Here is a 14,322-nt window from a genome sequence, read left to right as displayed (position 1 = left end):
ACATCTGTCGGATCCATCTTTTCGGAGTGTTCGAGGCTGATGTGGGGATGATGTTTAGCGATTGTAGCGGCCGCCGTTGGCTTGATGGCCGAGCGAGCGCCCATGGTAAAACCGCCGAGCTGGAGGACCTTTCCAGGAGTTAAGGCCCCTCCAGAAGTAATATCGTCATTGATGACAAGGCGAGCCATCGATCCTTCTGTCGACGACACAGTGGAACTCTCAATGAAAGCACCAATGTTGGTGTCAAAACCGGCCGATCTCGGGTAGGGGGTCCCGAACTGTGCGTCTGAGGATTGAAGGTAACAGGAGACAAAGGGGACACGATGTTTACCCAGGTTGGGGCCCTCTTAATGAAGGTAATACCCTACTTCCTGCTTGATTGACTTTGATGAGTATAGGGGTTACAAGAGTTGATCTACCTCAAGATCGTAATGGCTAAACCCTAGATGTCTAGCCTATATGAATTCTGATGATCCCTACGAACTAAACCCTCCGGTTTATATATACACCGGAGAGGCATAGAGGCGGTTTACAAAGGAAGGAAACAATACATCAAGACTCCAATCTTGCCCTCCATGCATCCAGGAGTCCTATCCGAACACGGGGAATAATCTTCTGCTCTATCTTCATGGCCCATCAGCCCGACCCATGTTTGAATAGGCCGGACACCTGAGGACCCCCGAATCTAGGTCTCCCTCAGCGTGTGCGGCGGGCGTGCTAGCTAGCTATCTAACCAGCCGCCGCAGTGTGTGATCTGCACGGTGTGTGGGCGAGCGCGGCACCGACAGGGCGCGGGCGGTGAGCGTGTGGGCTGTGGTGAGGAAGCCGCGGTGGGTGGCGACCGGCGGGGCACTCACAGGGCACGGGCACGGCGAGTACGACGAATCCGTCCAGTGCCTATGTGCTCGTCATCAACGCCGATGGTGGTCGTCCGTGAAGTGTTCGATGAAATGTCTAAGCCGGACAAAGCCGGACATATTTTGGGATGGGCCGGCCACGTTGGATGCACCGACGGCCGAACGACCGTATGCGGACGTGCGTGTCTGTTTTTCTGCCCCTAATGGACAAAATCCAAAGAAAACGGACATCCGTTTGGGGTCGGCGGTTGAAGTTTCCATTAGGGTAACTCCAACGGGGCGACCCATTTCGTCCGTCCATGTCGTTTTGGGTCGCGACGGCCAAAAACTCCGGCCCAACGCGCCGACCCAAACCCAAAATGCATCCGCTTCGTGTCTGCGCCGACCCATTTCAGGCCAAAATTTGGGCCTGCAATGCGTCGGCGCGGACACGAAGCAGACGCGCCGGGCGTCCCCTCGGTGTCCGCCGCGTCCCCACATGGCGAACGACCAACTACCACCCGCATCTTTATTAAAGGCGACCACCTACCACGGGCCCACGCGTCAGCAACTGCGGGTGTCCTTTTTTAATCCAAGCTTGCGGGGGTGCGGCCTCATCCACTTCTAGCCTCCCGTCTATCGGTGTCAAAATCGGTGGATCTCGGGTAGGGGGTCCCGAGCTGTGGATCTACGATCGATGGGGAATAAGGGACGAAGTGAAGGAAATATGCCCTAGAGGCAATAATAAAGTTGTTATTTTATATCTCCTTATTCATGATAAATGTTTATTATTCATGCTAGAATTGTATTGATCGAAAACTTAAATACATGTGTGAATACATAGACAAACACTGTGTCCCTAGTGAGCCTCTACTTGACTAGCTCGTTGATCAAAGATGGTTAAAGTTTCCTAACCATGGGCATGAGTTGTCATTTGATAAACGGGATCAAATCATTATGAGAGTGATGTGCTGGACAAGACCCATCCGTTAGCTTAGCATATTGATCGTTCAGTTTTATTGCTATTGCTTTCTTCATGTCAAATACATATTCCTTCGACTATGAGATTATGCAACTCCCGGATACCGAAGGAATGCCTTGTGTGCTATCAAACGTCACAACGTAACTGAGTGATTATAAAGATGCTCTACAGGTATCTCCGAAGGTGTTTGTTGAATTGGCATAGATCGAGATTAGGATTTGTCACTCCGAGTATCGGAGAGGTATCTCTGGGCCCTCTGCTACTTCTTGAGCTTGCATTGATTTTTCCCTTAAAGAGGAAAGGGTGATGCAGCAAAGTAGAGATAAGTATTTCCCTCAGTTTGAGAACCAAGGTATCAATCCAGTAGGAGACAACGCACAAGTCACCGAATACCTGCACAAACAATCAAACAACTTGCACCCAACGCGATAAAGGGGTTGTCAATCCCTTCATGGTCACTTGCAAAAGTGAGATCTGATAGAAATAGATAAACAATAAAGTAAATACTTTTGGTATTTTTGGTTTATAGATTGGAAAGTAAAAGATTGCAAAATAGTAGATCGGAAACTTATATGATGGAAAATAGACCCGGGGGCCATAGGTTTCACTAGAGGCTTCTCTCAAGATAGAAAATATTACGGTGGGTGAACAAATTACTGCCGAGCAATTGATAGAAAAGCGCAAAGTTATGATGATATCTAAGGCAATGATCATGAATATAGGCATCACGTCCGTGTCAAGTAGACCGAAACGATTCTGCATCTACTACTATTACTCCACACATCGACCGCTATCCAGTATGCATCTAGAGTATTAAGTTCATAAAGAACGGAGTAATGCATTAAGTCAGGCCCATACAAGGAACCGCCATGGCAAGTCTGCTGAAAACAACGTCAGTCCGGGTTAGTTCCATTCAAATCATGCAAGTTAGAGTCCAAAACACGGGCAAAAGAGTTTGGAAAAGTAGATACGTTGGAGACGTATCAGTACTCAGGGCCGAACACTACCACCACGGCCTTGCAGAAACTATACAATGAGAGGAGACATGTGGACTCACTCATACGCACATACTCATCCACAAGATCACCGGGAATTCCATATGCAAGCATGCGAACAGGCGCAGTGCATTTCTGGTAAAAAGAGAAGCCGAGCTTGCAAGGGCATCCTCTTTGCACTCAAAGTAAGGGTCATATGCTACCACTCCCTTTTGAATATGATTGAACACATGTCTTGACATACGGTACCGGTGGCGAAATTTGTGTGGTTTGAAGAGTGCGCTATTCTCAAAGTAATTGGCGTTGAGAAGGGTGTGGCCTCTTTCCCTATTGCGGTTCAAGGCGGAACATGGCCATGGATTGATCCCTTGTACCGAGGTCACTTCCTATTAATGTGGTCGTGGACGACCAATGCAGCCGCCACAAGCTCTTCACCATCCGAGGACGAATCATCCGATGAACAAATAAAGTTGTGAAAGAAAAACTCATCCCCGCTATCCATGATACCTTGTGAGCAACGCGTCGAACACCTTGCGGTCGTGGTGGAGACGCGGCCGGAAAGAGCAAGTCGATGAAGTGAAGCAACGTTGGTGTTGGTTGGGTGGGCGCCCTATGGCAATGCAGCGCCTGCCGGAAGTTCTTGGGGTCGACGGTCGGCGCCGGCGGCCGAAGCTTCTCTCCCATCAGCAACAAGGAACCGCGAACGCTGGCAAAAAGCTCTACCGAAACGCGGGCATGGGCCGGCTATGCACATGGCGTCGTTGTGGGGCGGACGGCCTTGATGGAAGGCGACGAGGCCGGGAACGGGGGTGGCGGCGGTGATGGAGGGGGCCGAGGGCCGAGGGCGGAGGGAAGAGCAGGGGAAGAGGGAAAATGGATATGTCCCCGACGGGCGGGCCTGGGGGACTAGGGCGCGCACCGCGCCCGTCCACGCTTGTCCGTTTGTCCACAAACACAGCCCAAAATTAGGCCGGAAATGGGTCAAAAGCGAACCAAAAACAGAGAGCGGTCCGTTAACTCCCGCGCGTTGGGCGACTTGTTCCGTCCGTTTACCCCCAAACAAACGCGGACGGACCATTTAAGATGGTGCGTTGAAGTTGGCCTTCGGCCTCTCCTCTCCAGACAGAGACGGGGATCATGGGATTTGTGCAACTTGGTTCCAACTCGTAGTGTGGCGACTGGCAGGTGACACAACCTGGGGTCGTCTGAAACAGATCCACGAAAAGGAAGAGGCTACCAGCCACTGCTGACCAGGCCATCGCCAAATCGCCGGACCCCCACGCCCACTCAATGTCGAGAATCCGGCCTTCCACAGCGTCAAGGGACGCCGCACTGCAGGAGTGCAAGTCCGAGTGATCCGCTCCACTTAGCAGCGATCACCAGTTTTTCAGCATGCCTCGCCTAAGCTACTAGTACTATATCTAGCTATGTTCGTTTATCTTTCGCTATAGTGTCTATCGATCAACTGCCAACAACCGACGATGAGCTCAGCCGTGGCCGTGATCAGCCCCCACCGGCGTCACGCCGGACATATCAGGATAACACTCCGGCGCATAAACTAGCTTATCCTCTCCTATCCCTTAAGCACGCCCCCCCCCCCCCCCCCCCCCCCCCCCCCCCAACCAGATCAGCTCCTGCCTCCTCGTGATTTGATACATATCCCGAATGGAAGCTTCTCCTCCCGATTTGGTGGTGGCGGAGCCAAATCCGAAATCCCTCTCTTGTCCGTGAAGCCACCGCGCCGCACGCAGCACAGCGGCGAGACAGAGACGGATGCCATAAAATATAGTCGCGTCCACCTGCGGCCGCTTTGAAAGGCAGGTGGATAAAAAGGGTGTGGTACCTACGCCTCGTCGTCGTCGTCGCGGCGGCGGCCGCCGTGGGCTCCTACTCTGCCCGCCTACTTGCCAGGGGAATATCGCATCGGAGCAAACCAAACCAGGAAAGGGAAGTGACGGGATAAGGATCGATGACCTCGACGTCGACGTGAGTAAAATTATTGGTGCGCGCATGTGTGATGGGCGTGCGCTCTCGGCCGAGATATTCCCCGGGCCCGGCCGCGGGGATCACCCGCTCGTGATGATAATATCTGCGCTAGAGATTGGAACCTTCCTTTCTGCCCGGCGGACTGTTCGGTTCCCGTTGCGGTCTTGCTGGCCTTATCGGCCGGCCGGGATGAAGATGGAAGATGCCCGCGCGCGTACGTCGATGCCGACCGCGGCGTCCCCGCGTGCAACACGAACAGTGACTGCCGGCCAGGTGGGAATCGGAGCCGGATTGAGACGAGGGAATCGGCGGTGGGATGGTCTTCTTGCCAACTGGTTCACGAGTTCCTGACGAGTCGTCCTATTTTGTCCGTGTAGGTCCCTTGGGTTAGCGCGGACAGAAAAATCGGCCCAACGTGCCTACCCAAACGGACACATGTCCGCTTTTCCGTCTGCCGACCCGTTTTCTGCCCATTTTAAAGCCTCATTTGCGTCGGCGCGGACACGAAACGAACGCGCGCGGCGCCCGCCTCCCCCCTGCCCGCTAGTCGGTGGCATATTGGCCATCCTCTCCCACCCCAAGACCGACAACAAACCCTCCCCCACCTTCGTCACTGTTGGGTAACGCAGTAATTTCAAAATTTTCCTACGATCATGCAAGATCTATCTAGGTGATGCATAGCAACGAGAGGGGAGAATGTTGTCTACGTATCCTCGTAGACCGAAAGCGGAAACGTTAAGTAACGTGGTTGATGTAGTAAAACTTTTTCGCAATCCAACCGATCAAGTACCGAACGCACGGCACCTCCGCGATCTGCACACGTTCAGCTCGGTGACGTCCCTCGAACACTTGATCCAGCTAAGATCGAGGAAGAGTTTCGTCAGCACAACGGCGTGATGATGGCGATGATGAAATTACCGACGCAGGGCTTCGCCTAAACACTACAACGATATGACTGAGGTGGAAATCTGTGAAGGGGGCACCGCACACGGCTAAACAATCAACTTGTGTGTCTATGGGGTGCCCCCTCCCCCGTATATAAAGGAGGGGATGAGGGGGCCGGCCGGCCTCATGGTGCGCCCCCAAGGGGAAAATCCTACTCCTACTAGGAGTAGGTTCCCCCCTTTCCTAGTCCTAATAGGAGGGGGAAGGAAGGGCAAGAGGAGAATAAGGAAAGGGGGCCGGCCCCCCTCCCAATTCGGATTGGGCTTGGGGGGCGCGCCCCACCTCTTTGGCCGCCTCCTCTCTCTTCCACTAAAGCCCATGTAGGCCCATTAAGCCCCCAGGGGGTTTCGGTAACCCACGGTACTCCGGAAAATGCACGAACTCATACGAAACCTTTCCGGTGTCCAAACATAGCCTTCCAATATATCAATCTTCATGTCTCGACCATTTCGAGACTCCTCGTCATGTCCGTGATCACATCCGGGACTCTGAACAACCTTCGGTACATCAAAACATATAAACTCATAATACCGATCATCATCGAACGTTAAGCGTGCGGACCCTACGGGTTCGAGAACTATGTAGACATGACCGAGACTCACTTCCGGTCAATAACCAATAGCGGAACCTGGATGCTCATATTGGTTCCTACATATTCTACGAAGATCTTTATCGGTCAAACCGCATAACAACATACGTTGTTCCCTTTGTCATCGGCATGTTACTTGCCCGAGATTCGATCGTCGTTACCGGCAAGTCTCTTTACTCTTTCCGTAATGTATCATCCCGTAACTAACTCATTAGTCACATTGCTTGCAAGGCTTATAGTGATGTGCATTACCAAGAGGGCCCAGAGATACCTCTCCGAAACACGGAGTGACAAATCCTAATCTCGATCTATGCCAACCCAACAAACACCATCGGAGACACCTTTAGAGCATCTTTATAATCACCCAGTTACGTTGTGACGTTTGATAGCACACTAAGTGTTCCTCCGGTATTCAGGAGTTGCATAATCTCATAGTCATAGGAACATGTATAAGTCATGAAGAAAGCAATAGCAATAAACTGAACGATCATAGTGCTAAGCTAACAGATGGGTCAAGTCAATCACATCATTCTCTAATGATGTGATCTCGTTCATCAAATGACAACACATGTCTATGGCTAGGAAACTTAACCATCTTTGATTAACGAGCTAGTCAAAGTAGAGGCATACTAGTGACACTCTGTTTGTCTATGTATTCACACATGTATTAAGTTTCCGGTTAATACAATTCTAGCATGAATAATAAACATTTATCATGATATAAGGAAATATAACAAACAACTTCAGTATTGCCTCTAGGGCATATTTCCTTCAGTCACGTCGCCGTCGCCATCCATTTCCTGTGCTTATGCTAGTAGCCGGTGCCGACACACCACCCCCCCCCCCAACGCTGCCACCTCCCACGCCGCCCCCACCACCGTCTCGCCGCGGGGCACCGAAGCTTCTCACCCCCACCCCCCGACACCGACGCGAGCAGGAAGCTGCCCCCGCCAGCTCCTTCGGCCTGACGCCGGCACGATCGTCGGAAGCCTCCAGGGCAGCCACCTGGTCCAAGAGAGACGCGCGTCTCCTTGCCGGCCGGCTCCTTTGTCGACGCCCGCAAGCTGTTCGGCAGTTTGCCAAGGTACAAAATGGACTCTGCTGACGAGTTCTTTTTCCATAATTTCCTTTGCAACTCAGACGATTCCTCGTCCGGTGATGAGAAGGAGATCTTGGCTGCCGTGTTGGTCCATCACCACCTTAATAGCTAGCGGCCGTTGTTCCGTGGCTCGATCCCGGGGCACCTTCCGGCGTTGAATCGCAACCGAGAGAGCGGTCATTTCCTTCTTTGGAAGGACTACTTTGACACAACCAACTCATTGTTCAAACATCAGAAATTCCAGCGGCGTTTTTGTATGAGTAGGCATCTTTTCAACCGTATTAGAGCGGGGGTAGTCGGATACGATAACTATTTTGAGTGCAAAGAGGATGCCCTTGGAAAGATTGGCTTCTCATCTAATCAGAAATACACTGCAGCCGTTCGGATGCTTGCATATGGAGTGCCCAATGATCTCATTAATGAGTACATCCGTATGAGCGAGTCTACATGCCTAGACTCCATGTACAAGTTTTGCAAGGCTGTGATTTGATGTGTTTGCCCCTGAGTACTTGAGAGAGCCGGCTGCTCAAGATACAACCCGCTTGTTGGCGATGAATGCCAGCAGGGGCTTCCCAGGGATGCTTGGCAGTATAGACTGCATGCACTGGGAGTGGAAGAGCTGCCCTTCTGTTTGGCAAGGGCAGTATAAGGGTCATGTCAAGGCTTGCACTGTCATACTTGAGGCCGTGGTCTCAAGATCTTTGGATCTGACACTCTTTCTTTGGCATGGCCAGATCACATAGTGATATCAACGTGCTTCAACGCTCGCTGGTGTTTGCTAGGCTTGCCGAAGGCAACAGCGCACCGGTGAATGTTACCATCAACGGCCACAACTACGACAAAGGATACTACCTAGGTGACTGTATCTATCCTCAGTGGACCACTATTGTGAAGACAATCCCCAACCCCGTCGGAGAGAAAAGGAAAAGATTTGCCCAAGAGCAAGAGAGTGCTAGGAAGGACGTTGAGCGTGCCTTTGGTGTTTTGCAATCTCGATGGGGCGTCGTTCGATATCCTGCCAGGACTTGGAGCACGAAGAAGATGTGGGAGGTGATGACTGCTTGTGTGATCATGCACAATATTATCATAGAAGATGAGCGCCCGGAACGTCTCTACGATCAAGGGTTTCCGTTTTAGGGTGAGAATGTTGTGCCTGAGCATGGAGGAGCGGCAGCGTTTGAACAATTCATCCAATTTCATCATGACATGCGTGATTGGAAAACTCACATGCAGCTGCAAAATGATTTGGTTGAGTATATGTGGGCTCATGTTGGCAACCAATAGATATATCATTTTTATTCGGCTTGCAAAATTATGTGAGACTATTTTATTTTTATTCGGTTTGTAAAGCTATGCTTAATTTATTTGGTTGTGAAACCATGCTTTATTTGGTTGTGAAACTATATGTTTGCTTGTGAAATAATGCAAAATATGTGCATATTTGTTGAAAAAGGACGGCCAGCTGGTCACGCCGGCAAATATGGGTCGGTGCGTTGGGCGCACTGCCGACACAAATAATAAACAGGGCGGACACCGAGCGGACGGCCGACCCAAACGGACAAAAAGCGGACAAAAGCGTCGTCCGTTTTGGTGGACGCGTTGGAGTTGCTCTTATGCTCGTGTGCTCATGTTATGCAGAACAAAACTTCTCTGACGAGGAATATGCAGGCTACGTGATTGAAACGAAGTGGTTGCTTTTCCTGTGCAATGGACGCACGAGTTACCCGTGTGAATGTTGCTTTTTGTTAGGGTACCATTTGAATGTTGCTCAGTTGCCTAAAGACTTTCAGATTTCTCGCATGCCAGATTTTCCATAAGACGATCAGCATCCGATGCAATTCAACTAAATTGACCTTAAGCCATTGCTAAGGGCATCCCTAACCAATTCCCTATCCCAATGAAACATTAGAGAAGGGAAATTGAGTTTTCCTTGGCAAAAAGAAAACGAAAACTAATTGAACCCCTAACACCGTTAGTGGAGGAAACAATTTACACCACACCAAGCGTGACTCTTAAATATACTCAGCCGACCGGCCGCGGAGTAAAAATTTCTCACCCCTTTTTGCCTCCTCTTCCACCCGTATCACTGTTCAATCCCAACCGGCGCGCACCCACCCTCAACCACACCCACTCTGCACAATACCCCATAGGCGCAGGGAAGCATAGGCAACACCACATAGGCGTCGGCCTCCCCCCACCCCCATATGCCGCACAACAACACGTGGCCCGGGACATCTTGGATGAATAACACGAGCAACTGAGATGTAGGCCAAGGCGGTAAAAATGCCATTTGGTCGATGACGCGCAAGGGGGACATCGGACCTCGACACCCTAAAGGTAAGGCAACACCACAACTATTTTGTACAACATTCTGGAGGTACCCCCAAACGCCAACACACCAGGGCGAGGAAGGGTAGACAAACACCCCACGGGTGCGCCCTGAGCGCTAGTATTTCCCCTCTCTCTGAATTTGTGCCGCAATGATACGATGGCAATCGATCCAAAACACCATGGACAAAGGACACGAGTAACCAATATATAGGTCAAGGCAATAAAATGGCCCACATCAAACCCACCTCTGAGAGCATGGGCAACTCCATTTTTAGGGCGCTTGTAAGTTCATGATAGTTTGTCACCTGTGGGGTGACTCCACTTCTGAAAGAATGCAAAATTTGGGCGAAGCATGGTAGTGGAGACTTGGTAACCAAATCAAACTTCACAACTCATTTGCCATTATTGTGGCACTAATTAGATGTCGGATCAAATTTCTCTGATGTTTGGACTATAGGGGCATCTATGGTAGACGTCCAGAGTCGTGTGGAGTCACCGCGGAATTCAGAAATATCCAGACATACATTTGATGGTACAATCTTTTGGAATTACTAATCTTGATACATTAACTAAGTTTAGCATAAACCGAAGAAATAGTTTTCCCTTAGAAAACTGTGGTAACATGCAAGGAAATGGATCTTTGTTGTTGAGCTTTATGACCAAACTTAAATATCGAAATATCAATAGTTTTTTGTTTTCAAATATTTGAACTATGATATTTCAAAAGTTCAAACACTTCATATTCTTATATTCAAAACTTTGGATTTAGTTTTGTTGTTTAACTATAAAGTTTCAACTATAAATATTTGAAAATGCAATTTCGAATTTGATATCTAATAGTGGAACTTCAGATTCCAATAATTGGAATTTTAGAACCCATTTAATTAAATTTTTTAAAGTCCAAATGCATAATAATATGTAAAAAAACTTCAGAACTTTGATTATGTAATACAAATCGTGGGTTTGTAACCAAATGGTTGTTGCGGAAAACAACATGTTGTAATCCTAGATGGGATTATATGATCGACGTAGAATTCAGATTGCCGATAGTATCTTCCAATGCTGCCTACGAGCATCTTCAGGGCCTCTTTAATTCAAAAGATTTTCATATTATTTTTGAAGGATTATAATTCTTAAGAAATTTTCCTACATTTGTCGTTTTATTCGTAGGATTGAGTCCTACATGCATTTTTCCTAAGGATTCATCTGTACCAGATTTTATAGAAATTCTAGCATCCACCCTAACCTCTTGGAAACAAATTTGTTTTTCTCGTGATATAATCAAACAAACTCGAATCCTATAGAAATCCAATTGGCATGTCATTCTAATATTACATTTCTTCTATTACTCTGTTTGCAGTATTGCGAATCAAAGAGGGTCTCAAAAGAAAAGGAAATGCTGCCTGCGAAAGCAAATGGCACTCTTCCCGTGCAGCCCTTCTGTATCTTACGAAATAGCAGAGCAGGACTCTTCCCGCGAGCCTTTATAAGAGGCAGGGGCAGATGGAGGCCGGAGCAGAGCGCCACGAGGCAAGCAGAGAAGTGCGAGCTCCTCCCTCCCCTCCGACCCACGCCACGCCGCCGCCAATAACGACCAACTCACGTGCCCTATCCTTCTCCTTCTCCCCCCTTTTGTTCGTCTCCTAAACCGCCGCCAGCATGGACGCCAAGAAGAGGTCGCCGCCCGCCCCCTCGGCCGCCGGAGCCGCGCCCCCCGCGGCCAACGGATACTTCAACTCCGTCTTCTCCGCGCCGGCGTCGCCTGCGGTACCGTTTCTTCACGCCTTCTTTACGATCTGTTTAGTCGTGAATTGGGGATGTGGTTCGGCGATTTTGATATCTCTCCATCTCCTGCCCGACTCTTTTCCTCTTTGAGTTCGTTATGTGGTTACTAATTTCGGGGCAAGTTTCGTGATCAGCGAGTTATGTATGTATGTTGTTGTTGTAAACATCTGTTTGGGAATACCTCTGATGACGCTGCTGCTTTTGTTTGACCTGAAAGGCAAATCCAAGAGACGCCAGGCAGATGGACCTGTACACGATACTGAACAAGCAGAACCCCAAAGGGCAGAGTGGTGGGGGCATTGCAGGTAGTTGTGGGATATCCTGTCTATTCCCTGCATTGCTGGTCATATGATGTTAAATTTGTGAACACCCTATAAAAAAAGGAAGTATTCTAAAGCATTAGCTGTGTGAGTTCTTCTACTGATGTCGATAGTCATCTTAGCTTGACTGGGAATTTGGGCAATTGATTGATACGTATGTGATACAACAGTGAACTAACTGTGTAATTTTCAATTTGTATTCCAGATGCCAAATCCCATGGCAGCCCTACTATAGGTCGTGTTGCTTACCAAGATGGAAAACAGTTTTATCCAAACGAGTCCTCAGAGTCACCTTATTTTGGCTCGTCTGTGCATTACGGTGGCCGGGACTTCTATGACAGCTCTCCACACAAGCAAGCTGATGAATCACCCAGAAATGTACACTGAAACTGCATTGCAAATAATCCATCCCCTAGTTGATTATATTACTAATGTTTGAACGTTTCCTATATGTCCAATCCAGTATAAGGAGGATAATGCGGATGGCTCCCTGGCTACCAGAGGTGATTGGTGGCAAGGTATGGCATTTACTGACCGTTTGGATATTATCTAGAAATGATGAAACACATACGTGCTGACTATAATTTTCTGTCAGGTTCGCTTTACTACTAAAAATACTTTGCAATGGACTCTCCTACTGTGAACAAGGTACTCCTATATTTATAATCCCCCTGTTTTATTGTTTGATTTGTCTCAGTTTTGTGCCCTTATGTTGCTTGTGCTATGTCTGCAGCATTTCTTTTCCAGTTTGAACAGTGGTAGGTTAACAACAGTATCTGAAAGTGTAGTTACTTAGTCGTCCATGTTTTGACAGAGTTAAGCTAAAACTGTTTTTCTCTGGGAGAACAGCTCACAAGGATGCTCTGCGTTTGTTACAAAATAGAGCTGATTGATTAGTCTTTTGTACAAGGTACACGAACTATGTATTATATAACATGAGAAGCTGCAATCAACTAAGGCTCATTCATTTTTGTAATCTATGTGGGTGGACTGCCCTTAGCCGTAACATCCAACCCACTCTTGATCTCCTCTCGTTTCCTAGTACACACACATAATATGATTCATGGACATTATTATTTTTCTTTGTGTGGTTGTCGCAGTTTTGGTGTCTATAATTAAGTCCTGAAATCTGCACAAGATTTTCTTGTTAGTTGTCACATCTGTGCGCACTGATTGCAGAGCAGTTTGGTTGACATTGACAGCTCTCAGAGAAAAAATGATTGACTGTCCTGATTTGAAAGTTCAGTTAATCAGTAATTTACCTGACAGCCTTGTAACGAGTGACATCAACATCATTGTAGTAATGTGACCTATTATCCCGTCATGAGTGTTATCATATATTTGAGGTGTCATGTATTATGTGTTAATCTTTTGATAACCTTGTTATTAATATTGCTCCTACATTTTGACCATTTATCTCATGTTCATCATGACATGAATTTACTGTTTGTCGAGAGCTGGCAATGGTTAATCCACGGTGCATTTCTAAGTTCCCTTCAATGGCAACCGGTTGGCATTATATTATTTAGTTAATCCCTGAGTCTTTCACATAGGCCTCAATTAGTCTAGTATTTGGTTGTTTTCTACATAGGACTCACCAAATACAAGTTTTTCAGATTTCCATTGCCAGAAAATAGAGACCAAAAGTTGTTGCAGTTGTTTTACTTGTAATAAATGCATTATTATCTGTAGGAAGCTGTGCTAATACTCATGCAACCTCTGTTACTCGTAGCTTGTTATGATCGTCCAGCTGAAACCTGTGTTGCTTCTAATGTATTATCATTGGCCTCATCCTTTATTGACATCAAATTAATTTGGTGGTTTGTCACAGGAATAAAAAGGAGTACGTCGAGCTGGTAGGCTGTAGAGTTGACATGAGTCATCAGGCATAAGAAAAGTCATAGTGGAACTACATCTGTTCCGTCGGTGGTGGCAGTATTTAGATGCATCAGTCACCTAGGCAGACGTAGACGTACCATGTGTCTCTTTTCTTTGCCTTACTAGATTTGAGTGATGAAATGTAATGGGACTGGTAGGGCAGCAGCAAGTAGGTCCTACAAAAAGTTGCTGCTATTTTGCAACTGACGAGATCACTTGCTGTATGCGTTATGTATCCTAGTTCGTGGTTGTGTTTTGGTAATATTTGGATTTGCACATCTGTTTCGGTCTACCATTTGTTTGCTGACAGAACCATGATATGAACTTGTGACAATGGTTTACACGCTGGTGCATTTCTTAAGCTTTTAGCCTCCTTCACACGGCACCCAGTTGGGAATCTACTACTCTGTTCTTTTCTGTTTATAAGGCTCACGTGTATTCCTAGATTATCAATTTAGTCAATGAAATAAAAGTTATATGCGGAAAAAAGATAATCCCTCTGTAAAGAAATGTAAAAGTATTTAGATCACTAAAATAATGATGTAAATGTTTTTATATTTCTTTACGCAGGGAGTA

At 47.7% G+C, this 14,322-nt stretch overlaps 1 protein-coding gene across 5 annotated transcripts; it reads left to right on the top strand.

Moving 5' to 3' along the window:
• The first annotated feature begins 11,258 nt into the window (after positions 1-11,258).
• Positions 11,259-14,087, top strand: LOC123182218 (uncharacterized). 5 transcript variants are annotated; one of them, XM_044594723.1, is made up of 6 exons: positions 11,268-11,530; positions 11,766-11,853; positions 12,074-12,246; positions 12,332-12,386; positions 12,464-12,516; positions 13,700-14,087. In XM_044594723.1, the coding sequence occupies exons 1-5, from the start codon at positions 11,423-11,425 to the stop codon at positions 12,478-12,480; spliced, it is 441 nt and encodes a 146-aa protein (XP_044450658.1). In that variant the 5' UTR covers positions 11,268-11,422; the 3' UTR covers positions 12,481-12,516; positions 13,700-14,087. The 5 variants fall into 5 exon arrangements, 3 of the variants coding, with proteins under 3 accessions (XP_044450658.1, XP_044450656.1, XP_044450657.1); XM_044594721.1 differs by having other exon boundaries at positions 11,766-11,856; XR_006492063.1 differs by having other exon boundaries at positions 11,259-11,530; positions 11,766-11,856; positions 12,332-12,516.
• Positions 14,088-14,322: the final 235 nt, after the last annotated feature.

This window comes from Triticum aestivum, chromosome 1D (genome assembly GCF_018294505.1).
Source record: "Triticum aestivum cultivar Chinese Spring chromosome 1D, IWGSC CS RefSeq v2.1, whole genome shotgun sequence".
Lineage (NCBI taxonomy): Eukaryota > Viridiplantae > Streptophyta > Magnoliopsida > Poales > Poaceae > Triticum > Triticum aestivum.
This window is presented reverse-complemented; position numbering and strand designations above follow the sequence as displayed.